At 40.3% G+C, this 27,199-nt stretch overlaps 2 protein-coding genes across 5 annotated transcripts in view; one reads left to right on the plus strand and one right to left on the minus strand.

The window, feature by feature from the left end:
* Positions 1-11,849, minus strand: part of MTF2 (metal response element binding transcription factor 2) — a 44,222-nt gene extending 32,373 nt beyond the window's left edge. Inside the window, exon 1 of the mRNA XM_021404797.1 lies at positions 11,745-11,849. The gene's annotated coding sequence lies outside the window, so the exon portion shown is untranslated. The remainder of the gene's footprint in view (positions 1-11,744) is intronic.
* FAM69A (family with sequence similarity 69 member A) lies at positions 4,706-25,467 on the plus strand. Of its 4 annotated transcripts, XM_021404804.1 has the most exons (6): positions 4,706-4,823; positions 6,578-6,654; positions 21,487-21,621; positions 21,934-22,041; positions 23,197-23,373; positions 24,055-25,467. In XM_021404804.1, exons 3-6 carry the CDS (start codon positions 21,502-21,504, stop codon positions 24,865-24,867), a joined length of 1,218 nt encoding a protein of 405 aa, XP_021260479.1. In that variant the 5' UTR covers positions 4,706-4,823; positions 6,578-6,654; positions 21,487-21,501; the 3' UTR covers positions 24,868-25,467. The 4 variants fall into 4 exon arrangements, with proteins under 4 accessions (XP_021260479.1, XP_021260478.1, XP_021260480.1 ...); XM_021404803.1 differs by lacking the exons at positions 4,706-4,823; positions 6,578-6,654 and adding an exon at positions 12,129-12,462; XM_021404805.1 differs by lacking the exons at positions 4,706-4,823; positions 6,578-6,654 and adding an exon at positions 12,728-12,895.

The following is a 27,199-nucleotide window of genomic DNA, read 5'->3' on the forward strand; positions in this document are numbered from 1 at the left end:
AATGCACCTATAGATGTTAGCTCTGCATGTAATAAAATACACCTAAGATACATTAAAAAAAGTAAAATAAAACAAGTGACATATTAAAAGACCTGAATTCTTAATTTGCTTAAAGTTTTATTCCAGATGTGTAATCTTTCTGAAATTACTTGTTAAACATTAAGTTGGGACTCTGTATGTCTGGTCTTCGGTAAGTGATGGGTGGTTCTTCAAGTGCTATATAGTTCACAATTCAAAGCGCTTAGAAGCTGTTAAATGTTCCCACAATTGTAATATAAGAACCTAATTATCCCTAACTTGCAGTTCATAGCCTACCACTACTGGAAACTCCCTGCTGGAAGTGGCTGAACAAGAAGTCCCTCAGTTTACGTATATATACAGTGGAAGAAATAAAGCTTTTAATAAGTAGAGATGGTTTAGAGCTGAAGTAAGGGGTTGAAGTATAACATTCCTGTGTTATGTACAATGTATTTGAGTGCACTAGCTGAAGAGTGAGAGAGGCTTTTATTGTGAGGTACATGTGAGTATGCCTCTGACATCAATCTTGGATATACTATAATTCTTTTCATCCTAAAGAAAATGAGTGAAAGGAAAAAAAAGTAAGTGCTTGTATATGTGCATTTGCACCGAGGATGCCTAAGGGCGAGTCACTGTGTTCTTACTGGTAATACTGTCCTGTCCTTTCTGTATTGAAGACTTATGAGCATATGTAGCATTGTTTTAGCTCCTGAAAATAGCTGCAAGAGAACTGTATCTTCCTACTGTTCTAGATAGTGGGAATTCTGTGAAGGTATGCAAGAGTAGTCCCAAGTAATCTTTCTTCCTGAGGCCAGTGCATAAAAATGAGCTTATTACTCAGAGCTGGAATTTAAGAGAGGTTTAATTCTCTCTCTGCACTGTTGCTTTGTTGCTGTAGTCATATAATCAGCTTCTTTCAGAAAACCAACAGCTGCCAAGACTAGAAATTTTGGTAAATTGCCTGGATCTGAAAGAGGTTCCGGTTCCCAAAGTCTCTGAGAATTCAGTCACACAACGGTGTGATGCATTCCATTCCTCTGCTTGCTCTCTAAGCACAGCTCTGAAAGCAGCTACTGAAGCCTTAGTGACTTGAGTAAAAATCCACAGTCAGCATTTCAGAGTGTAAGCCTAAGCAAGACCTTTAATCATTCTCTTCAGCTCTGTTCTGCATAGCTGCAAAACTAATTACAGTCTCAAATATTTTACTTCATGGTGGTTATAATATAACTTCTTGAAGACTGTGGCATCAGACAGTTTTATGGCAGGGTTTTGTCTACTTATTTTTTTCATACTGTAAGAACATCCGCTACAGCAGAATTTCCAGCTCTTGCATGGTTAAATTTTGTAGCAGTACAGACCAGACCTACCTCTCAACTCTAAACTGAATTAGAAAAAAAAAAAGTTTAAAATCCCCTCAGGACAAAGTTACATGGTAGAATATTGCTGCTTCGTGTGCAGTGAAAAATCTGTTCTGGACATCAGTCTGGCCAGAGGGAGAATTAGTACAGCATTCCTTCTGCGCTCCCACCACCTGGAATGCAGTATGGGCCTTCTCACAATCTTTCATCAGACCTGCCAAGTCCCACTCAGATGGAAAGTCCCCCACTTTTTTTTTTTTTAAAAAGCATCTCTGTATCTGATGAAGACAAAATGCTTTTGAATGCTGCAGAATGACAGGATCCTTGTAATATTTAGAGCTGCTCGCACTCCTGTAAACTCAGCTGCAGGCGCTGAAGATAAAGCAGTAACCCTTTCTGTTGCTGCTGCCAGTCCAAGAGGGCTGAGTGGGATAAAAGCTGTTGTTCTCAGGCTGACACATTGGTCCAGTCATAGATTCCATACTTCATTTTTTCACTGCTTATAAAATAGTGGTACTATTTGTTAACTTCAATATGTTTAAGTAAAAGGTGCAACCTAAGTATCATTGTTTTGGCTAATGTAAACATAACATATTTTCTTGCATACATTTTAATTTTTTCATGTTTGTGCCACGTTATCTCAGCCTGAAAGCCCGGATTATGTTCTAAAGCAGCACTGCTTATTTGCATTCAGCTAGAAAGACCAGAATCAAATACAGGATGAAAATCAATTCTCATTACACCAGATATTATTTTTTGTTTTGTTTTGACAGCCTTCACACAGGCGCTGGTATCCCTATCTACGTAGTCCTGGCTCTAGCTGCGGCTGCCCAGGAAGTTTTTTTTTTTTTCCCTTAACATTTCTGTAATTTCAGTGCTAGGTGCTCTCATGATGAGTTAGAAACATTAGCTAAAGATCAGTATAAAATCAAAGCAATAGCATGTTTGCTTACAAGGGGCTGCAAAAACATACCATAAACCAGATTGTGCCTGGCAGGGCTCCTCTAGTGTTACAGCAAACCTCTTCATAGCATGAGGCATTATAAACCAGCCCCCTAATCCAGGTGATGTTCCTGCCTGCATTATACCCTAAACTTACTCCCTGGGGAAGTGCTAGGGTAAAGGAGGAGCCTGCCTCTTCTCCGTAGCGGGAGCTGAGGATACAGTTTCAAGTCCCAGCCAAACCCATCCCACAGCTGCTGCCAGCTAAGGTTGCACTCCCTCCTGCTGAGGGAGAGCTGCCTTGTCAGCTGTGCTGCCAGTGCCACGCACACGCCGCCACACCACTGTCTGGATCAGTTAACTGCTCCAGATCAGAAATATTACTTTTATGCACTTATGTATTTATAGCACATCTGTATGCATAAAAATATGTTTGTTTCCAGCCATATCAGCTTGCAGTAACTTCATTGCTTTAAAATGGGTTGAGGGGTGCTAGCTTTATTATGGAGCTGGCAACATGTATAAATAGAGGAGACAGGACATAACCCAGGCAACACAAAAGGTGATAAAAATATTGATTTTAGAAAATGGAAATGCAAATAGAAAAGGCTTATTTCTTCCTCCATTCCAGTTACAGAATGAAGCATTCAACAAGAACAAGCCAAGAAGGAAATGTAAATTGACCTCCAGCTTTCTTCTGTGGATTGCCATCTCTTCTTCTTCAGATAGCTAAATGCATGTTCCACGGTCACCTCATGAGGTGAGAACTGAAATATTTCTCACTATGGCACAGGCAGCCTGCTTCCTGAGTCAGGAAAGCAGAAGTGTGCCAAGCAGGACTGTGAAGTAGATGAGATGACCCTGTGAATTCACTGATGCTGAGAAGCCTCAGCTTAACTGGAATTGAGGACTGTGCACCTTCCCAAAGCAGGCAGGACTGATGGCTGCAGCAGGGTGCTGATGGCTCTCTGTTGCAGCAAATCCAAGTCCATCCTCCTGCCCATGAGGATGGAGAAGGGGATTATCCAGACCTGGTATAAGCAGATGCGAGGACAGCAGATACGAAAAGTATCGTATTCAAAAGGGCTGCCTGCTAGAAAACACCCCTAAAAAGCTGAGGCAAATTAATCATAAGAAGACAATGCACAAAAGGTAAAGCACAGTAAGAATGGGTGAGGATTATCTAATTCAGAAGTCATTTTATAAGAGTTTAATTTTTGTTCATGTTACAACAGACTGCTGGAAGTTTGCCTCTCCCAGGATCTTTACCAAATTGTCTCAAATTTCTCAGTTAGGAAATTCAGGCAAGAATTAGTAAGAAACTCTGTTAGCATATTAGGTGACTACTGAGAGTAGAACTGATTCTTTATCTCTTCTGTTGAGTTCAGTAAACAAGCTGACAGGTCAAGAAGTGATGGCCTGAAAGGACTTCTTAATTTACTGCAAGTTCTGAGATTTAAAATGCCTGTGACAGTGTTACAATACTAGTCCAGATATAATGCTGTCTCAGATTACTGGTGTGATTTAAGCACCAGGAGATGCCTAGGGTGAGAAGGGCATCCTTACTTGCTAGACCTGTAAATTCAGGTCAGAATCTGAAAGTTTAGTATGAATTAATCACGACTTGACTATGTAATTTTCTTCTGCTTTGAATCCACCTTGAATCGTATGTGATGGCTGAAAGAAGATACGGAGAAAAAATGGAGACTGTCTTTTTCCATTTTGTTTTGATTGAAAATTAAAATGATTAGTTACTATTAGTTTCTGATATATGGGAAACAAGAACTGTAGTGAGAGCTCAACTCTTTCTAATAAGAATTACTATAAACCTATATCCTCAGTTGTCTAAATGAGTTAAGGTTTGAAGGATATTGTGCAGAAGGGTTTTTATGAGGACAATTACAGGATAGGAACAGGAGAATGAGATAAAACATAGACGAAATGCAGTCAGCACACTAAGTCCATGTATATAGGGACACTCACAAAATACATTACTTAGGAACTCTGCAAATCTCACATGAAGTTAACCTAAGCTATATAAAAAAGTTACTTAGTGTATCTCAAGATAAAATAGAAAGTATTTCTACTCATCTGAAATGTTTCAGAGCAACTATGCTGTCATATAGAATGACTGCATTGACCCAACTACCAGTTAACCTTATCAAAGGTGTAAAAGTCTCACAGAGACCCTTTATGTCTTTAAGGAACTATTCATCTTACCTTACTCACTGGAGCTTTATTACTACTTTTTTTAGGTATACTCCCAAGCCCAAATCGTTTTTATAGGTTGGTGCAGCGGAAATGCTAAGTCACAGCCTGAACCAGTGATGGAGCACCTGGTGGGAAGGCAGGGCCAACCCAGGGGAGCTCAGGTGCATGCAATGCCCCTGAGTGACCGCAAGGAGTGGAGCCAGGATCCACCCCTTCCCAGACCTCATTTAAGGGTTGGCAGTGGAGGCAAGGGTGTCTTACTGGAGATCTCTGCATATCTGAGGCCTTCTGAAGGTAAGTTTGGTGTGTTGTGGGTTTTTTTTTTTGTTGTGTTGTTTTGGTTGGTTTGTTTGTTTGGGTTTGTTTGTTTTTTGTACCTATGGCTGTTGCGTTTGAGCAGGCCCTCACTTGCTGTTGCCTGGGGCCTTGCTGCTCTGTGGTTGTTGCTATGCTTTCCATCAGGTTACAGGTGGAAATAGGAGTTTGTGGATTAAATATCATTCTATGATGTTACTCTGTGATAGAGGATCTAGAAAAAATCTGACTACCAGCAAAGTCAAAAGGAAATATTTTATCTGCTGTTATTACTGTCTGGGTGTGATGGTGTTGGTGTTTCAATGCTCTATTTTAGAAGAGGGTTCTAAGTGTGCATACAAAGAGAGCTCAGGACATGCACAACAGCAACACTGTTCACCATGACAGTAGTCAGTATATTCAGTATAGTCATAAAGATTATATTTTCAATGGGTTTTCTCTGAGTTAATAAAAGCTTTCATTGACTAGAATAGTTTATTCTTTATACGTACCAGAAAAAAAAAATAGCTTTTTTTTCCCACAGACTTAAATCTACATAAGAGGCAGAAAGTCACATGAGTACAGATTGCATAGCAATGAAGCCCTAGGGAGAATAGCTTCTGATGTGAGCTTCAATGCTGCTAGAAACCTGTGTTGCAGAACTGGTCAGTGAGAGCTGGTGCAGTGTGTAGAGCCAGGCTTGTGATGCCTTGCAGAAATGGAGCATAAGCCTAATCTGCAAGCTACTTTTATGGTGTACCACTGTGCTGTAGTCAATCTATGACCACAGGATTACTTATTGCTCCAGTTTAATGAAGATACAAAGAAATATAACTCCATATACCATATTGGCATAAGCTTAGTCATTTATTTATAGCTTTAAAATATTACTGCTCCACATTGTCTTCTGTCATACAATTAGGAAAAAAATACTTTCAGAAATGCTGTAACCTGGTAGCCAGTGTTGTCATTCACTTAGGTTTTCATATAGCTGGAGCAAAAAATACCTGCTGTTCATAATGAGTAATAACACGGGTAACTCAAAGAATATCACTTAGACTTCTGAATTTATTTTGCTTCAGTATGATTAATAATGTAAGAAAATGTGTGTGAATGCAGTTCCTTACTTTGCTTAAAATATGTTAGTAAGGGTGTTTATAGTCAAAATTGCTCTTAACTACTGTAGAAATTTAAACAATTCAGTAAATACCTTATGCCTACTGAGATTTTTATATCAAAAATCCACCAGTACGTCATAGAAAGTAGGCTACAGAAATTAATTAATATACAATCAATAGACTACCTACTCTAGGGATCACAAAAGGCACATGCTTTGTACCTGGCTGGCTATTCTGTTTATTTAAAGGGAAATAAAAACTTTTATCTACTTAAAAAAAAAAATCCAAAAACAACAACAACAAAAACTCAAGGTGAATACTGAAGTAGATCAACTGTACTTACAGTTAGTTAACTGCTCAGAATTTAAAGAAGACACTGCTACCTCCCGTATAGGTGATAAGCTTTTACAGAAAGTTCTTCTAATACAAATGACATTAGAAGTACCAACTCTAATGAGGAAAATATAGGGTTAAAAAAAAATTTAGACCTAACAAATTTATAATCCTTACAATTAGAGGATTCCTAAAAAAGAAACACTAGTTTCCTAAGTATTTCTGCTGTTTGTTAGTGCTTTTGCAGAGCACTGTCAGAATCATCTAACAATTCAGTACTAAGCTTCTTCATTTCACATGCAGAGATTCTGAATGGAGCAAAACTAACAAGACAAGATATTATGTTTTGAGTAATTCTGCAGTAACATGAAGGCTGGTAGGTAAGTAATTCTGGTATGTTGTATTAATTACTGCATATAGGTCCAAATTCTCAGCTTTGTCAAAGACTGTAAACTGAAGTAGAGTGACTTATGTATTAGGTAAGGCTTGAAGGAATGATTTGTTCAGTTCAAATTCAGACATAACACAATGATTCATTCACTCTGCCTGACAAATCACTGAGCTGGGATATATATTTTAAGGAGACGTCAGTCTTAGGGCAGACTTTGAAGGTCTTTTCTTGTCACTTTTTAAGCTGTTCCTGGTTTCGATCCTTATTCCAAATGCCTAACTATTCTGTCTCTATGAATACCATAGTTGCATACAGAATCAAACTGGAGGAAAATATGACTTTTTCCCTTTTCTGGGTTATTTTTAGTTTGGGTTCATCAAACAGTTCACCATTCAGCTACACAACCAGTTACGAGACAGTACAGAGAACAGCACTGGAGGGGGCGTAAGTTGTAGAGGGCAAGTGAAGGGTTTCACATAGCAGCTCAGTTATCTGTAGTTGCTTTTCTGCCTATTTTTCTCCTCCATACTGTAGTTGGCGGAAGGAAAGGCAGAACTGCACTTCAGCAGCTGAGGATCACAGTCTAGTGTTTTAGCGTGAACTAATTTTCACAGACAATTAAAGCAAATATACTAGACTGTGAACTAAGCAGTTCTGTTGTGGAAATGTCCTCAGGCAGAGGGGATAGCAGGACAGCTGGGAGTAGCAATGTATTAAACATTGCAGCTGTTTTCCTCATTGATTTAAGTCAGAGCTCTTAAGTATACCATGTGTTGAAAAATTTACTCTCCCACTAAGTAACTTGTTCCAATACTAAACTTCCTGAGGTGTTACAAATAGATGTAACCTTTCTGAACTGAATTTTGCTGTTATCTCTTTTGTGTTATTGATGTTCTTAAGTGTCTGCTAACTTCAGTATTAGAACTTCGTATTTAGACCATAAGTAGGATTTTTTTTGTGAGAGTGTGGACTATATCTCAGATGTTTCCTAGCTCTCTGAGCTATGTCACAGAGTAAGGGGGAAAGTGGAAGTGCTAATTCAGGGTAAGACATTCTGGAAAATGGCAGCATGGAATAAGAAAACATCAGCCAGACTGTTTTATCATTATGGGAAATTCCAAAAATAACAATTAAGACTAACATTCAGACTTTAAAGCAGAAGATAAGCAGAACTAAGTATTTTACTGCAAGTAGTGCAATCAGAAGCTCCCAGTAGATTATAACTCTAATACACTGTTAATTCCAAGAAATAGATAACTAATCAAAGTCCCCATGTTAAAAACATGGGCACGTTTTCAACACTGAACAGATCATTTTATAATTTTTTGGAAAAAATTATTTCCCAAGTAGAAAAAGATTAATGCTAGTAAGAGTAGTGACTACACATTTTAACACTTAATCCCAGTTAGTCTTAGAAAAAAATTCTGGATATCATAATGTCATAAATAATAGAGGAAGCAGACATACAATTATGATTGTACAGAAGGTACTTCATTTTATTGGTTGGCTGAATCTGAACGGTGTTGTCTTTGTAGACTTTCAAACAATGTGAAAAATGCAAACTGTTTCAGCACTTCCTTACGAATGACCATTAACAAGGTAGTGCTTCCTTTCAAATCTTTTTTTCTGAACTGAAGTATTTTTGGAGTTCTCTCAGTCCTCTAATCCATAAAGGAATCAGATTTATAAAGATTTTTCTTCTCGATCTGTGGAGACCTATTTACTGTAAAAATGTTATTAAAATTTATTTTCAGTAAGCATTTAAGTTTTCTAGTATATTTTGAATTTTAAATAATACACCGGAAAAGCTAGTAGACACTGTGTCTCCGAAAGCAAAGACTAGAGGGCTTTTATCCCAAATTAATCACCATCTCTAAATGTTTAATAATAGTAGGATCTCATCTCAGTGAAGAGCTAGTAATGAGTCACATGTTTGTCATTTATCTAGCTGTAATAAAACACAATTTTTGATACAGATATCTTAAATAAGATAAAAGCTTCAGTGGTTACAAACAGCCACTTCAATTTTGGCATAAATCCAAACTACTGATGAAAGGAATCGGACTGCCTCTAACCTAACCCAGAGGGGGGAAAAAAAAATGAAGTACGATTAGTTCATAGTTCAAATAATTGTTCTAGTTCTTTACACAACAGAAATGGCTGTGCCAACCCAAGGATGAAAGTAGGCAGCAAGTAAGTGCATACTGCTGCTGCAGCAGGCTAGAATTAAAAATATAAGTACAGCCTTAGAAATGAAACACTCTAGCTAGAAGATGCTGCTTCCTCAAATAGATTAATGATTTGTTTATAACAAGTTAAGCCACAAGGGAATCCTTAACAGGCTTTGTTTGCTTTCTGAGTAAGAGACATCTCCACCTATTTATGCACTAGAAGCATTAACATTAGTAAGAATTTAAATGAAATAGGATATAGGATTAAGGATAAAATAAAAGTTATCCACCAATTAAAATTGAGTTTACAGAATTTTACAGGAAGAGAAGGAAAGAATCTTACTGTGAAAGGAACAAATTCCTGGATATATCTGAGCATGCATCTTGATAACTAGGCAGTACAAAGAGCGAAACCTTGACGTTTTTATAGACTTAATTTTAGGAAAAGTGGTTTTATTTAAAATAATTATCATATTGTTTACTGTGTAAATACATTTATTAAACTTAATTAAAAAAAAATGAGGTAACTGGCAAATACTAACACATTCCATTCCTACTGGTGCTTAAACTGTGATACTGCCCAGGATGACAGAACACTTCTGAGGCGTATCCTGGGTAAGAGCACTAATGCAGGAAGTCATGCTAGGCAGACTGCAAGCTTGTAAAGCTGCTGTGAGAAAGAGAAGTCTGTGATTATTAACATTGTAAGTCTTGTGATTACTAACATTAGCCAGAGGCTTCCTGCATTAATATGGTGGTGAGAAGAGTGTGTGAACCTTGAGGATTTCCCATGGAGTCTCCTATGCTAGAATCAAGCCCAGGTATATTGCAATGAGTTAATGTTTAGCTTTTAAATAATGTTAAAACCTGTATTACTTGCTCAAGTAACAAATAACTTCTTCCTTCAAAAGAACTTGGATAAAATTCTGTATTATATCTATAAAGGTGCACATTATAATTGGTACCTTGAAGAACTTAAATTTTTCTCTGTAGCTTTCTGTTGTTGTTATTAGTCAAATATTGCTTGTCCAAAATTCCTGAATGCTTCAATACACATAACAGCTCTTAGTTTTTTCCTGAGTCATACTTAGTATGCAGTGAGTGTTAAGTTGTCACAGAACTGAAAGTGATGGTATGAAGTTATTGGAAGGCCACATTTACCTTTAACACTGAGAGATAAACAGTGCACATGTATAATCATCAGTGGATTTCTGTCTCTCCAACCTTTACATGGCTGGATAGGAAGCAAATATTAACAGCTAGCAATAAATCAGCATAGCTTTTACTGCTTTTGCATTTGAGATGTGGTATTGTCATACAAAAATGAATGATGTGTAAACTACAGAACGGAAAGGCACAAGCAAATGGAAGAAACTGTTCAGTAAATACATCAATGTGGCTTATGTTCTACCTCTGCATTTCTGTGCCTATTCCCTGGTCTTTAAAATACCTCTTTGGTTTTGCACATGTAGAATGGCATGGGCTTTGCACTTACTAAGGCTTAACTGGGAATTTGGTGTTCAAGGGATAAGCTGAAAAAGGCTGAACTTGACTGACTTTTTATCATCTAGCAAAGCCTGGACACAAAGAGTACTTAAAGAATAACTTAACATTGCTGTGCTGGAATAAAGCACCTGCTCTCACAAATGACTAAGACTGCATGCACTAAGTGAAAAATATATCCCCTAATGAGCATATGCCAGGAGCTGCTTTGATCCAGTCCTAACAGAAACAAAACATTTATGTCCTCACCTGCCATATGGGAAACTTGCATTTCGTGATTACTCTCAGCCTCTCCTTTCAAGGATTGACACAGAGCACTAGATAAAGTAATTACTTGAGATTATTCAGCAAAACATTTAAATGTCTGCTCTGTAGTTTCCTGGTGTCACCTTTCTGTTGCATGCCAGTAATCTCGCTAAGCTTGTGCAAACCACTGAAGTGTAGAGGGAAGTGATGCAGAAAGCACAGCCATCTGGGCCTGCTGAATAGGAAGAGAACACTTGCACTGCAAGAGTGTTATTAAAGCCAGGATTGCTTTTGCAGGAGTGCCAAATCTTACTAATTAATTTTCTGATTTATTCTTCAGAGTGAGTCTGGCAGTGATTACATTATTCAAAAAGCAGTCATGGACTATTCCTGAATCTTAAACTTTGAGTCTCTTTAAATCTTGGAGATTTTAATACTTTGTGACCCCCTAACATTTGGTTTCCAGATACGCAACTTTCCTTAACATTAATCCATGTCAGAATACCGCAACTTATTCTTACACCAGCCTTTCTTTTAATCAAAGCAGTGCACAGCACCAAAAGCCATAGCATGTTATGGTCATCTTATTTTTATCCTGATACTGTGCCATAATCCTTTCACCCAAAGCGTCACTCAAAAAGCATCAGAGCAGGAATCCTCCAGCTTCTGACCTGATGCTAAAGAAGTAACTAAAACATACACATGACCAGATGGAAGCAAATTGAACTTCACGTAACCAAGGACGGTTTTGCTCAAACCAAATAACATTCCTACTAATGTCAGATGGCCTGGGATGTCCTATGCTGGGTGAAGCTGTAAGAGACACTGAGGGTGCAGTTGGCCAATTCTTTCCCTGTTTGTGAGACCTGAGGGCCCCACCTGTGCCAATGCCACATTGCTCCCTGCCCACCTTTCTTTCCCAACCCACAGCTGAGGAGGAGTGGTGCTGTGGACCACTGCTGCAGGCACATGGTGAAGCTGAAGGCCTGCCCAGTGCACCACACTCTTCCCCAGCAGCCTGACCCGTCCTGTCCGCTGTTACAGTCAGAGGCCGTTGCTATGACAAACGTGATCGTGTCTTTTTCTTCCAGCAGCAAACCCACTATTGTTGCTGCTGGCGACCACAGGATGAGTACCACAAGGACAGGAAGGTACGCACCTGCCTCCAGGGCTCGGCGGGCGGCACGGGCAGGGCTGCAGACAGAGGCCAGGCTGGGAGGGAGGGCTGCCGGGTATGGCCGTGGGCCCGGGCTCCCTCCTTATCTCGGGGGGAAGAGCTCTGTGGGCTCCAGTAGGCCCTCAGCTGGTTCTAATGGACAGCTGAGTCCTAGACGGGAGCCTGCTTGCAATCGGTGGGACGCGTTATTCATTAACGGACTTCTTGGTAATTCTCCCCAGCCTGGCCCTAGGATCCGGCCGCGCTATAGCGGACACAGACCGCGACGTAGAGCTGCGGGTCAGCGCGCTACAGACCCCAACCCCTCACCTCCCGGCGCCCACCCGCCGTCCCCACAGGCAGAGGGCGGGGATAGAAGAAGCCCCGCCCCTCCCGCTCTCGCCCCACTGCCCCCGGGCGGCCGCGTTCCTCCTCTGTTCTTCCCTCCCCTCCCTGTGGTGCGGCCGGCGCTCGGCGCGTCCCCGCCGCTGACAGCTGCCGCTTCGGCCGCGCTCCGCGCTGTGAGTCTTACGCGCTCCTCGTCTTCCCCTCGCCGCCGGCGCGCTCAGCCGAGCCGGCGACGCGGCTCCGTCGGCAGGCCGGGCGGGGAAGCGCTGCGCTCCGCTCCGCCTCCGTTCGCCGCCCGCTGCGGGGATGTGCGATTGCCATGGCGAGGCGGCTTTTCGCGGGGGCCTGGCTCAGGAAACCCCACCACCCGCAGGTAGGCCGGCGGCGGGCGGCCTGGGGAGGCCGTTGGCGGCGGTTTCCCTCGCGGCGTCCCCTGAGGGGCGGGCGCCCTGAGCGCGTCCCTCGGCCGCCGTTCCCCCGCGCCGGGGCTCGGCCGCGCCGCTCTGTCGGTCCGGGGTGGCGGCGCGGCGGGCGGGAGGCGGCGCGGCCGGAGGGGCAGGGAACAGGTGCTGGGCGGGCTCGGGGCGCTGCGCGCGGAGCCTCCGGTTCCGCCGCCTCGGAGCGCTGCCCATCGGCGGGAGCCGTCGGGCGGCGGCCGCCGCTCAGCCCTCGGAGGGACGGGAAGCGCCCCTCTGCCCGCGCCCGGAGCGCGTTGGTGCCGGTGCCGCGCCTCTGCTGCCCGGCGGTGCCCGCTGGCGGTGTTGGCGTGCGCGTTATCGTCCGCGCTCCTGCCTTGATGCACAGAGGTAGGCGTGGACGTTACCTCAGCTGTGCGGAACGGTGCTCTGGCCGAGAGCACCGTGGTTGTGGTGCAGGAAGTTCTGTTGCGAGACGTCAGTGAGGGCCTGGTGGTACGCTGCGGGGTGTTCTCTGGGTTTTCTTCTGTCCGTTGCGCTGTGCTTTAACTCGTTTGCAGTTCAGCTGAGTGTTTGAGGGGATAAACGTAATATTTACGTATATATGTTATTTATGATTGTCATCTATTGCTCTATTATTAAATGCTTTCTAATAATTGATTTATTAAAAAAATATGGGCTCCATCCATATGCATTGTAGAAGCCCAGGTACTTTAAATCCCTCTATCTGGAGCTCTTCTGATCCCATTCCCTTTTTGGAAGTGGCTAAAACGGGATGTTGCAGCTGAGGAGCAGTGTGCTGGTACAGTTGTAAGCTTAGCCCATTCGGCATTTCTGTCCACAAATGTGGGTCGCGTATCACTTGATTTTAGACCAGAAAACATTGTCCTTGATCTCCTTAACAAAGCAGACACTTTCAATTCCCATAGGAGAAAGTCTCTGGTACACACAAAATGAAAATGAGTTTACCTGAGCTTACCGTGACTGCACTAGCTTTCAAAGTAGGGCTCTGCTAATTGTTGGCCTTGACTGTAAGTTCTACTTTGTTCGTTATATGGTGACATTGGGTAACCTTTTGTTTTCATTTGTTCTTCTCAACATTTAAAGGCCTTTTTAGCAAATATGTGTGATTTCTGTCAAGATCATTTCTTAGTCAAGTCATGGAAGTTAAATATTCGTTTCTGCTGGAGGTGTTTAAAAAAAAAAAAAAGTATTTCTGCTGATGCTTTCTCACGCTAGAAACCATATTGGAATATTTTACAGATTTTTTTGGGGGGGAGAGCTAATAACAGCTTTATGAACATAACCTTACTTTTCTGTTACATAGTGAATTTGTGGTGGTACTTGATGCATCCACAGAATGGCAGCAGGCTGTCAATGTATTGACTTTGCTTGTGACTGCGTGTTGCTGTTGGTACGTGACAAATGCCTTCATGGTTGAGCTGTACTGATTACTCACTGAGTGCTCTGTTGAGCTTTTGCCTCCAAAGAGGCCACTGCTCTCTAACTAAATGCTAGGCTTAACTCACTGAGATGTAGCTATGAGCAAGATGGAAGTTTTAAGACTTGCGTGGTGTTGCTAAGCAATATTTAATGTGGCAGACCAGGGAAGAGGATTTTATGATAGAAAGCATTGCTGACTGACTTCCAATTTTTGTTGGCTGGCATTCCATACTTCTTGAAAACTGTGTTGTGGAATGAGTTGAGAACATCAAGTTCTGCAACAAAGAACTTCTCTAGCTTTCCTGTAGTGGGAGCAAGATGCTATCAGTTGGTTTGCAACCAGTGCTGTATGCCAAGTGTTCTATTATTATTTATTATTATTTGACACGCTCTTTAGCTTGCTTGCAGAATGTGCTTTCCATAGGTTATCACATAGTCTTCCTAGCCTCAGCTCATGTAAGGTGAGCAGGACAAACTGTGAGGGTGTCTTGCCTCAGCTCAAAGTTTAGTGGTTGGGATCCACAGAAACAGCACTGAAGCATTGTTGCAGAACAGGCAGTGACTATGAAATACAGAATTTTCCCACTGCTTAGACTGCAAGGCTTGCAATAATAGTAAACCATTTAAAACTACAGTGAAAAGCTCCAAACCTGACAAACTTAACACTTAAATACTGCCCAAAAACCCTTGGTATTATTTATTGCATCTTACAGTTGGGAGGATGTCCCAAATTCAGGAAACGTGGTGCTGAATTTCTTTCTGATAACTTACTTAATAACTGTGTTATGAAGCTGAGGTCAAGCGAGTAGGATTATACACATCAATAATGATGTGAAGATCACTTCTATGCTTGGAAGCTTTCTGGCCACTAGAAATTCTGGACCTCCTTTACAGTCTCTTTAGGAATGTCCTATAGATGCCTGTAATGTAGAGGACTCTTTGATACCTGTTTACTCTATGTGCCTTCAAAGGCTCCCTTGACATGTCATCGTCATTTCCTCCAAGTTTTTAATTCTCTTGTTGTTGTTTAACCTTTTAAGTGGAAACATCCTGTTTTCTGTCTTGATTGTTACCTTTTTTTATTTCAAAAGATCCTATGCTGTTTGCTCAACTCGACTACTTAGGATATGAGTAAATCAAGACAACAGCATGATCTGAAGTGTGTGCTGTAAGCTCTTAGAAACCTGAAATGCTTTGTATAAACCGTAACTCAACCTGAACATAATACAAACCAGGATTTGTAACACGATCAGCCTACGGTTTTTCTGTTCTCTCCTATTGCTAATATGTCGAATAAACTGCATGAGTAGTTTGGAGTTTTGGAGAGGATTATCAAACTATGGTTATATGAAATACTTGACTGAATGAAGTTCTCTATAGTGTAAAACAAATGAACGTTTCCATGCTTCTTAACAATAAAAATGTTTTAAATAAAAAGTACTCTTATCAAAAAATTGGCAGATAGTTACATTGCGTCTGGATCTGCTACTTTCCATATGCTTTGGAGAGCATCCAGGCTTGAATTCTGCCAGAAGTGGTTTTCCGGTTCTGTTCCAAGGAATGAATGTCTAATTCTTATTCAATGCACATGACTTAGTGGAATGCACCAGTGATGGATGAAGTTGATGCTGTAATATACTTTTAAGTGTTACAAGTGCTTTCTGTCATCCTTGTGTTCCCTGGCTCGTGTTTCATGTCTTGATGGAAGAGCGGAGCAGAAAAGAGAAATTATTTCCTGGTTTTGGACTTTCTGCCTTTTTTGATCATTTCAGATCTCTTGGTCCTTCTGGCACCCTGAATAAACTATTACAAGTTTTCTAGGAGTTTGTTGTGATTCCAAATGAATCTTGTCTATAAGCATTGCTCCCTAATTTCCATCTGGGACTTTGTGCTCAAGAAATGTGCTCAAAAAATCTGCATGATGTGTGTGCAGTAAGCGTGGTGCACTGAGGGTGTACTGGCACATATGTGGCCTAGTCAGGCTCACTAAGACTGTGTCCTCGCTGCGTTGCTGCTGCACACCAGTTCTGACACTTCCCAGATGAAGTGAACTAAACCTGTCTACATTCATATTTTTTAGGGAGAAAATGCAGATTTTATAGAGATAATTGGTGGGAAGAAACAAAATAATGATCATTTGTTGAACCTCCATAATAAAGTAATTCCTTCTAAATCGAAGAGAACAGAACCTTGTGGTCCTCTGTGAGTAGCTGCATGCTCTGAATGGGGAGTGGGGCTGGAGTCCCGTCAGTCAAAGTTGCGTGCCTGCGTTGGTGCAGTGCTGAGCCCGAAATAAACACAGCTTCTCCAGAACCTCGTGCCAAGTCTATGATGTAGTCAGATGACATTTGGGGAGAATTTTCTGTCCCAAATACATTCTCTCTGTCTTCCTAAGAAGGAGGACAAATTTGGATAAACACAGATACAAAGGGTTATTTTCTGTGCTATGAATATGGTTGTTACTCAGCAGTGATCCTGAGGCTTGTGGAGTGCTGCTAGCCTCAGATTATACAAAATGCTATTCTTGTAGTGCAAAACTGCTTTAAATAGCACTTTGGAGTGAAGTTTAGTATTGTAAATGTGCAGGGAAGGAATCGGCAAGAAACTTTGAGGAAGGAGGGTGGTTTGTAGTCTAAGAAAGCTTTGGGAGTAGTTTTTACATATGAAACAGCTTTGCTGAGAAAAGTCAAATTTATCTCAGATGATCTGTATTAGATTTTATCTGTAATACTCTGTGTTGGTGTGGTGTTGTATTTCTGCTGTAAGGTATTAAGGCCATTAGAAGTAGCTTTTCTTCTTTTTATTTTTCCACATCTCTAAATGAAATCACTGTATCTTTTCTTTCAGATAGATGAAATATAATTATTAGCATTTACTCGTTGTGATTCTTGATTCATAGGAACTTCATATTGTTTGGGGAGAGAAGGAATAAAGAAAATTATTTTATTAGAATTTTTCTGTAATCCTATTAATAGATGAAAAAGTTTGTAGAGAAGGGTCTTGTGACCCTGTAGGAACAACGTTGTCAGAATTGTTTGTAGAAATGAGGAAGTGATAAAATCGTTTTTTCCTGTAGGTGTTCTGCAATGTTTTATTAAGAACTGGGTAACTGAATAGTTATGAAATGTTTACTTCTAAAAAACAAAAATCAATTTTGGAAAAGCTAATACTGTTTTTCCTTCTCAAACTTTGCCCCAAGCATCCCATTCACAGCTGTGGAACAGTAATCCCTCATACATTTTCATTTTGTATCTGTAAATCACATCTGTGTCCTTCTTGTGGTTGCTTGTTCATAATCATCTGCGACTCGTGTTTTTTCGGAAGTTTTATGAGCTGCTCTCTCCCACAGATGTTGCTTGACTCACTGAAAACTACCTCGCGTAATGGTTGGTATCCTTCCTTGTTTGTGGGTACAATTTCACATGACACAAGAAGTTCTCTTGTTGCTTTGAACGTCTGAAAGTGTGTGTGCTGGAGTTTAAGATCCGAATGGGTGTTCTTTGAAGACATGTTGGTGATTTGAAGTAAACACATCCAGAAATCCTCTACTGAGGCAGCTTTTATCATGACTTGTTTTTATGCGTGATACTGGAGACTGAAATGTGGAATGCGTTTCAAATTATAACTGTTTCTGGCAAGTCATACTTTTGGGCAAACAAAACTAAAATTTGCTTTTAGAGGAAAGCAGTTGGAATTGCCATAATGTCTGGTCTTCAGCAGAAGAAAAGAGGTGCCTTGCTATAGCTTCTGCCTTTATTCAGTTACTTTGCTTTTGGATAATACTCATTTTATAGCCAAAAAAAAAAAAAGTGAGATGAGACTTTTTAAGAAAAATGTTTAATGTGATGGGAAAAGGAAAATGAGCCCTGGGTAAGTTGAACTTTTCCATTTGGAAGGAGTAAGATTTCAGTCCGCTCCCCCTCCTACGTGCAAAGTGGCAGTTGGTGAAGCTGTTTCATCTGAACACTACTACCAGGCAGAGGTTCTGAGATCCGTCGTTCCGGTGAGGATGCTGGATACTGACACCAAAGCAGGGGAGGTTCTATTAGGCACTGAGATAAGCAGAGCAGCTCACAGTTCTTAGAGAAAAGCCAGAAGCAGCTCTACACCGAGTGATGATCTCTCTCTTCTGGGAAAATCACACTAAGACACAAATCTTCAGCCTCAAAGTTTGTGTTAGAATAATGAGATAAAGATGGATTGCAAAACTAGACCAAATTGAGTTCTCTATAGAAGGAATAGCCATCCTTAGGGAGGATATTGGAGTCTGTGAGGATGTTTTGTTTCTAAATAATTTGCTGTGCACATGGATTTTGGAAAGAAATGGTGGGGGCGGTGATTTTCCCCTTATGTTCCTTGTAAAACTTGAATAACGGAACTTAAAAGAAATGGTTGGAATCCCTTGTAGAATGCAATGTGGTGTAGTCATGGACTTAAACTGCATGAAATAGGTCTATGTTCTGCCCGAAGAAAGCTAAGTAAATATAACATTGAGCATTTAACAGTATGTTTATAAGTATTGGCATTTGTGACGTGTTCCTGTAAAATGTAATTTTAGCATTTCTGACTTGTAAGTTAGGTTCTCTTATATTGCAAGAATGGATATTCTGATTGTTTTTTAGGATATGAGATGAATTCTCCTAGGATTAACAAAAAATAATAATTTGAAGAAACATAGTTCAATTTTGTAAAGGAAAGACTTAAAAATTCAAGTTCATAAGATAGACAAGGCACACAAATTTGCTATTTAATTCTTAAATTATGATGATTATGTTACTGTGCTGTTTGCTTCAAAAATGTTTTGGGAGAAGGCTCTGATTGTGTAGGAATGTCAGTTTGTAATCTGTCAGTTATTCTAGATGCTGTAGGCCAAGTGCTGGATGGACAGCAGGAGACTTGCTTTCTTTCTTGCCGCGTGTGGTGAATCTCAGCAGCTGTAGCCTGAGAAGAGAGGGAGTTTGGGTAGGAAAAAGGAGGACTTGCCTAAAAGTCCAAAGAGGAGGGAGTCGTGCTGGGGTAGTTTAAGGTACTCTAACCGCATGCTTTGTGCATTTTCTATATATACAGCAAAGGTGGCAGAGTGAGCATGTTGACCATACCTTAGCTACGCAACTCGTTATTTGTTTGAGCGTTGCAGACTTGCAATGAAAATGGATTTTCATGAAGAAGCTGAAGTGCAGAATATGAGATACCAATGTGTTTGTTTCTGTGGGCTCTTGTGGTAACCTTTGGTGGGGGATTTCACAAAATAGTGGAAGTGGGAATAACGGGCAGCTGTTGAATCAGTTGAATAGTCAATCCTAGCTAAAAGATGAGCACAAAAAACTAATGAACGTGGCTTCACTGAATAGTTAACAGTAATTGAACGTGATCTGATTTTATCAAAATACCGTGCTTTAATTATAAAAACCATTTGTACCTCTCTTCAGGTACTGCTGTATCTCATTGTCCTTGCAGAGGGGAAGATCGTTCTTTCCATTTGGTGCCGTATTGGGTTACAGAACCATTAGGTCAAAGAAAAATAAGTGAGACTCACCCAGGCAATTTCAGGAACTGCTCTACAGTGCACTCATTGGTTTCATTACTATGCTTAAACCAGTATAAATGAACTCTAGATTATGAATGCATAAGTTTTAATGGGATATAGGGACAAATAAAAATAAGTAAATTATTACATAAGTCATTAAACCTGCATGACTATACTGTGGTAGTTTTTTGTAAGTGCTACAACTGCTATGTATTGTCTGCCCTTCAACCAGGGGAAAGTATGAAGGTGGCAGAAAAAAACCCAACACATTGTGTTCTCCAGACAGTCTGAGAGAAATGTGACTGTGTATTCACAGCAGAGCCAGAAGAGGCAGCCATCCGTGCTGTGCCTTGAATGCTCTGGCTCTGCTGGTTCCGTTCACCCCTCGGTTCAAACCTGTGTTTAAAGAGACCTCTGCTGGAGGATTGCCGCAGAGGTGGTAAGCTGGGCTTTCTCTGCAGATCTGCTGGGGAAAGATAGGTGTTTGTTATTGTTTTGGTTTATTTTGTGTATCAAAATAGCATGCCTGACTGTAAAAAGTAAGCTATGCAGAGAATCCATCTGCCCTGCTTACAGCTTTCTTTTGGTTCCGGAGGTGAGAACAGGGAGCGAGACGCTCCTGGGACTTTGCCATGCTGTCTCTGCTGGCTTCCCAGCTCTGTGAAAGAGGGATTCTGAGGGTGATGAGTAAATTCTGTAGATGGGCAGTAGTTGAGGGCAAGGATTCTTCAGGAGGAAAGTTGTGCTGGGAAGACTGAAGAAGCAGAGGAGGTGCTGAGTAGTGCTGGGAACTGCTACTTGGGTAAGGATGGCAGGTGTGGGGGAAGACTGGACCTAAGGCTAGTGTTGCAGAGTCGGATGGGGTAGAAATGGACTGGAAGTGTCTGGAAGAAAGAACAGCAGATGATGTGTGGCTTGAGAGGTCTGTCTGAGCAAACAGCTTGACATGGACGTTGAAAAGGAAAAAAACTAATGGGTGAAAATTATAGGTGAATAAATACGGAAAATGGACTGGGGGACAAAAGAGATTGAGCTTCAGCTGAGCACGAATGCAGATGTCGCAGTTCTCTTACGTATGTGGAAAATTATATCTGAAGCCATTGGTGAAGTATCCATTCTCATTATTGCTGGTTCACGTCTCAGATGACTCTTATCATTCCTCATCAGACTGTACAAATAGTGTGGTTTGCGAGGTTTGTGATTCTTAATGTTTTAAACTTGTAGATCTGGTATTCTTAGGCTAGGAAATAACATTGAAGTCTTTCAGTTCTGTCATTTTTAGTAGTGTTATTTCTTTTTTGACTCTCCCCAACCCCTTGCCTACGGTATTTTTTTTTTCTTGGCTGTTCTGTTCTCACCAGCCCATTTCCTCATAAGTTTTCTGAATGGTTTCTAAATGTGCTGTAAACCACACAGCATTATTGTTGGTCTCCTTTTGTACTTCATCCAGTTCAGATCTTCATATCCATATTGTGGATAACATACTTTAGAGGAAATTACATGTTACTCCAAGTAGGGTCCTTGTGGCTCTGGGGAAAACAGCTTAAATTGTTCCTCTCTTATAACACTCCCAATAAGGTACCTTCGGAGAAAAACTGGTTGAAGGAACTTTCTGGCCATGGTGAATCCCTAGGAAAAAAAGTAGTAGAATCTTTTTTTAACTAGGTAGGCTTAGGTTACAGCCTAGTGAGCGTCTGCGGAGGAACAGCGATGCACAGCTGCGATGCAGGAAGGGGCAGCAGGACTGCAGCTGCATGGGCTGGCATCACTTCTGGGTGTTGTGGAGCTGCCCTTTAGCTGTTTACCTCTTCCAAGTGGAAATGGTGCTGGTCTTTCCTTCCACCTAAATAAATCAAACTGACCTCCCCTGTCAGTTTTGTTGACTAATGGAAGTGAATGTTGCATGTAATACAGTCTGCTTATTTTTATCGCCGTGAAAATCAAACTCATATGCTTCTACTGTTCTTACTACTACTGAAGGAACAAAATATTTTCTCCTTGTGTCCTCTAGGTACGTTTCTCGTATATGCGGATGAAGTATCTCTTCATCTCTTGGTTAGTGGTGTTTATTGGCAGCTGGGTTATGTATGTCCAGTACTCTACCTACACAGAACTATGCAGAGGACATGACTGTAGGAAAATAATAGTAAGTATATTTAGCACAGTTTACTACTTAAGTGTTTGCTTTAACTAGTTCCACAGCTGTTTTGATCAGTGCCATGCATAAATTCATCAAATGCTGCTATTCTGTCGTGCTGAAATAAGATCATATCTTCAATTACAGATAAAACCAGTTATGTTTCTTAACACAGTTTTAATACAGAGTGAGTTATTAAAATTTTCTTTGACCTTCTTCCACCTCTTTTTTTTTTATTTCAAGAGTCAGATGTTGGGAGTTAGGTGGTTATTGCTTTCTTTCTTGAGTGATCTGTTAAATATTTTTTTCTGTTTGTTTCAGTGTGATAAATATAAGACAGGAGTTATTGATGGATCAGCATGTAGCAGTCTTTGTGCAAAAGAGACATTGTATTTTGGAAAATGTTTGTCAACAAAGCCCAATAACCAGGTAAGGCTTTACTCATCCATCGTAGCTTTATCAGTTCCTACTAAAATGTCCATCATCCTGTATATAAGTGTTGCACTAGCTTTTCTCTCTTGGCTTCAATGAGAAACAGACTGCATGGCTGAGGGGCTAGAAGTTGCAGTGTAGCATTTCCCTTCTGCAGGTTGTCTGCCATTACAGGCACCTGGAGAAGCTCTATCACAGTGAGGAGCAATGCTGTTCTGCTCCTGTTACACTCTTTGGACTTCAACTTGACTGTGCTTTATTGATGGGTAACTACTGTGCTGCAGTCTGAGGGTGTTTGGGGCTGGTGATAGCTACGTTGGCCCACCTCCCTGGGATTTGGATGAGCTGGCTAAGGCAGCAGATGTAATTTGAAGCACTGCAGGCTTTCTTATGTTTGTGGGGCATTAAGCTGTAGCAGCTTTTCTCATGAGGTGAATAATGCAATTGTAGAAAGAGATGTGAAGATAGCAAGACAGACTCAGGAACAAGAACCTGCAGCCATGGCAATAGCCTCTGCATAAGTTGCTGTAGTAACTGCAATTTCAGGTCAAAGCCCAAGTATAGCACAGATATGTTACGGTTTGTTGCTGTTTTTCTCTGAATATGTTGCATGAATGTATTCAGATAGGTAAATACTTGTCGATTGTGTTATATGGGTCATTTTTGTCTAGCTGTAAACAAAGAAATATTCCACTCACTGGATCCTCATGGACCTATATTTTAAACTAGCAGTAAATCTATAATTGCCACCGAGACTCTTTAATTTCATAGTTCTAGAATCCTGTTTCCAAGGAGCTTATCAGATCCTTGCACATTTTGACAGAATACCTATATTTCTGTACAGCATACCATATCTGTACTATCCTGCTTCTCAAGCAGAATCAGCAGCCTCTTAGACCAAGCAAAGATTATAGTAACACCAGTATACTGTTTCTCAAGCCGTCTTCATATTTTGATAGGGCGGTGTCTCCTAAGTCCCTGCAGTAATGTATGTGAAGCTGCCATTGTTGAATTTGCTGTCAGTAAGCAGGACTTGGTTTTCTAATCTGTGTTGCTGCTTGACTCTCGAGGCAGAGGTAGAACTTCAGGTGATACTAACGTGAAGGACTTCTACGATGATTTTATCTTTTCCCTCTATATTTTCCTGCATAGATGTATTTAGGAATTTGGGGAAATCTGCAAGGGGTTATAAAATGCCAGATGGAAGAAGCTACTCAACTTGATTTTGGTACTGATCCAGAACCAAGGAAAGAAATAATCCTATTTGATAAACCAACAAGAGGAACCACCGTTGAGAAATTCAAGGAAATGGTGTATGGTTTTTTTAAAGTAAGTATATGCCTAGTTACTCTATTTTGACTGAAAGGCTGTTAACAGTTGTTTATGCATTGCAGTGGCTCTGTCTCCAAGATTGGGTGTGCAACAGATTTTTAGACTATTTTTAGGAGAAATTAGGAAATGCTTGTGTGACTTTTTCTGCATGTAATGGTAATAGTTTAAAATACAATGTTTCTGATTCTAGCAATGGCTTTTTTTCTTTATTTTGTTACAATGGAAGAGGCTGTACCAAAGAACAGAATTAAGTATTTCAGTATTTCAGCGCTGAGTATCTTGGTACTCTGTATGAAGTGTAGTTGATAGAGTTATTTCTCTGCACCTGAGAGGCTAAATCAGCTGAAAACCAAACTCGGTCTCAATTCTACATACTTGTTCTAAGAAAATATTTAACGAGCTACTCTGTTTTTCATCAGACCAGCCTTTAGGGAAAAAAGTCTTTGAATTCTAGTCCTTGCGTTTTGAAATGCAGAAGATGTTGTTATTTTTAGAAGAGCATACACTGGATGCCTTGGAAAACAGAACAAAAAGGAAGCTCATCAGACATCTCTAACCAATAAGAACTATTAGATGGTATACCCTTTGATACTAAAAGAATAAAAAGACGGAGAATTACAGGCAGATTGGTGGTAGTTAATAAAATCATATGTAATCTTTTTTGTTGGTTGTTTTTAGGCAAAGTTGGGTGAACAAGGAAATCTTTCAGAACTGGTTAACATCATTCTATCTTTTGCTGATGGAAACAAAGATGGTAGAGTTTCTTTGCCTGAGGCGAAGTCTGCATGGGCACTTCTCCAGCTAGATGAGTTTCTGTTAATGGTGATGTTGCAGGATAAGGAACATACTCCCAAGCTGATGGGTTTTTGTGGAGATCTCTATGTGATCGAAAGAGTTGAATATACCTCTCTCTATGGAATCAGCCTTCCATGGATCATAGAACTTTTAATTCCTTCTGGATTCAGGAGAAGCATGGACCAATGGTTTACTCCATCGTGGCCAAGAAAGGCAAAAATAGCTATTGGGCTTTTAGAATTTGTGGAAGATATTTTTCACGGACCTTACGGTAACTTTCTTATGTGTGATACAAGTGCCAAAAACTTGGGATATAATGATAAATATGATTTGAAAATGATGGACATGAGAAAAATAGTGCCAGAAATGAATTTAAAGGAAATGATTAAAGATCGTCCATGTGAATCAGACATGGACTGTGTTTATGGTACAGACTGTAGAACTCTATGCGACCAAAGTAAAATGAGGTGTACCACAGAGGTTATTCAGCCAAACTTGGCAAAAGTCTGTCAGCTACTTAAAGACTATCTGCTTCGTGGTGCTCCTTCAGATATCCATGAAGAACTAGAAAAACAACTCTATTTGTGTATTGCCCTTAAAGTCTCAGCGAACCAGATGGAAATGGAGCATTCTTTAATACTCAATAACTTAAAAACATTACTATGGAAGAAAATTTCCCACACAACTGATTCTTAGCTTCTCGACCAGCAGAAGGTACTGTCTGCCACTCGAGGTGGCCTACCATGTTGGATAAAAATGATCTGCAGCATTTTTTAAAGACGTGTACTCAGCTTTCATGAATGGCTCTTTAATTCTCCCCTTCAGTCAGTTCCTTCTGACAGGGCTTCTGAAAGGATGAACTTAACACCGAGTGATCCAGCAGAGGCCAAAAGCACTTGTGGCGTTCCAGTGCACTGTTTTGGAAACAAAAACAATCCTGCATGCTTGACTGTTCTGTGCACTTCGTTGGATGTTGAACAGGATGACAGTGTTCACCGTGCCATCACATCAAGTAATGCAACATCTTCAAATTCTGTGAAAATTGTTGCTCACTTGTGAAAAATACCTGCAAAAGATTTTTATCCTAAGTAGTTTTATGAGGAACCACCACTATTGCAAATATGGTGGCTGAGTCCAAGTTGCTGTTAAGAATAAAATGAACCGAGATTGAAGTTTACTAATACCTTGGCATGGCAGAATTTGCACATTAATAGATAATTTTTAAACTGTGGAAAATTAAAATTTTATTCTGGAACTGGTAGGTTGTAATATGAGATTGAAATTCAATTCTGTTTACACCTTGTTACCTCATACTTACATCTCGAATGTTTAAGTAGTTCAATACTTTAAAAGTCCTGATACAGTACACCATGTTAGGAGCCAAGATTTTTAGAATGTTACTTCTTAGAAGATATATGTACTTTAGCAGCAATATGTTTCTGAAAATGTCATTTTTTTTTTTTTCAAGTACTGGTAGCAGAATTATCCTAACAGTTTTAAAAACAAACAGCACCAAAAAAAACCCTCCATAGTAGGATGCTGGTTTACGACAAGTGAAAAATGTAACAGTTGTGGATGAGGTCTTGACTTTTTCCTGCCCACAGAAATATAGCTATACGCTTGTACTTAAATCCTCCTGAACTGCTGCAGAAATTCTGCAAGTCAGAGCTAGACCATAACTGCCGGACAGAAGGTGGATTGCTCAGGCCCACAGAATATTGCTTAAATGGGAACCTAGGGGGTAGTAACAGCTAGGAGCAAAGTGGAATAAGTACGTTGTGGCATGTTAGTGTTCTGTTTGGTTTTTTATTCCCAGGTAATACCTGAGTTGTAACTCACAAATCTTAAGTATCTGATCCTGGCACTGTACAGGGCGTGACCACCGCACCACCTTTAATCACCAGCCCTGCTGTTCTTCAGATTTTCATCTTGGAGAGAACTGGATTTGCATAAAACATCTTAATGCTGCGCTCAGTGCATATGTTTAATTTATAAATGTTTTAGGTATTAAGCAGTTAAAAGCCTCAGTGATTTTAGTGGCAGTCATCCTTATCCTTCTAGATAGCTGGCCCCTTAATTCAGTTACAGCATAGTAAAAATGAACTTTATATCATTATTTTAAAAATGGTGTAATTGCTGAAAGGTTCTCTACAAAACGCATTCCTTGACTAACATCAGGGAATTTCTCCATACCATATGTAGTAATGTGTGGCTTGGGTTAAGCGTGCGCTGTTTGAAATCAGCTTTTTAGTTGAAAAATTACTTAATTAGACAACAGTGAACAGTATTTATAACTAGCAATGCACTGAAATCTAAAGCAGGATATTCTTGGTGGAAACATGACTAATTGCTACAAGCTTTGGGGCAGAAAAAATTACTGAACCCAAAGTACTGGAGGGCATTCTGAACAGTTCATGGGAAAAACTGGAAAACATTTAATAGTGCAGTATACTATACAGAACCTTCATTGTTATTGCTGCTGCACCAAGCTGGAGCTTTCATTGGAAGAAAAAATATATACTTGGTTTACAATAAGTAACAGGCTTTTTTTTTTTCCCAATAGCTATACTTCCCATCCATCAGTATCTTAAAGCAAAGAGTTCATCAGCGTATCCTACTTGGTGAAAGCGTGCAAGCAACTTCAGTAAGTCTAATGAGAAACATCTCAGTTTCATAGACAGCTGTAGAATAAGGCATGTTACAACCTCTATAATTAAGCAAATACATTCAACTTCAGAGTAAATTCTCCTGTCTAACCCCTAAATAATAATAAAAAAAAATTCATCTTAAGATAGTACCTGCTTCAGTAGCAGCCAGAACCTTTAAGTACTTATTTCACTCTGTGGAGGAACCTTCAATATTTCAACGTGTATTACTGTCAGCTGTACTCATTTACAGTACGGAAAGCACTGCTATTCGTGTTCCTAAAAGCTTAAGGCTCTCTACGATGGAGGTTTGTTTTCCTTAAGATACATACACATCTCCCATAGCATTATGTACGCTGAAAGAAAAATTGTCAAGCACCTGT

The sequence above is a fragment of the Numida meleagris genome, chromosome 7, assembly GCF_002078875.1.
Source record: "Numida meleagris isolate 19003 breed g44 Domestic line chromosome 7, NumMel1.0, whole genome shotgun sequence".
Classification (NCBI taxonomy): Eukaryota; Metazoa; Chordata; class Aves; order Galliformes; family Numididae; genus Numida; species Numida meleagris.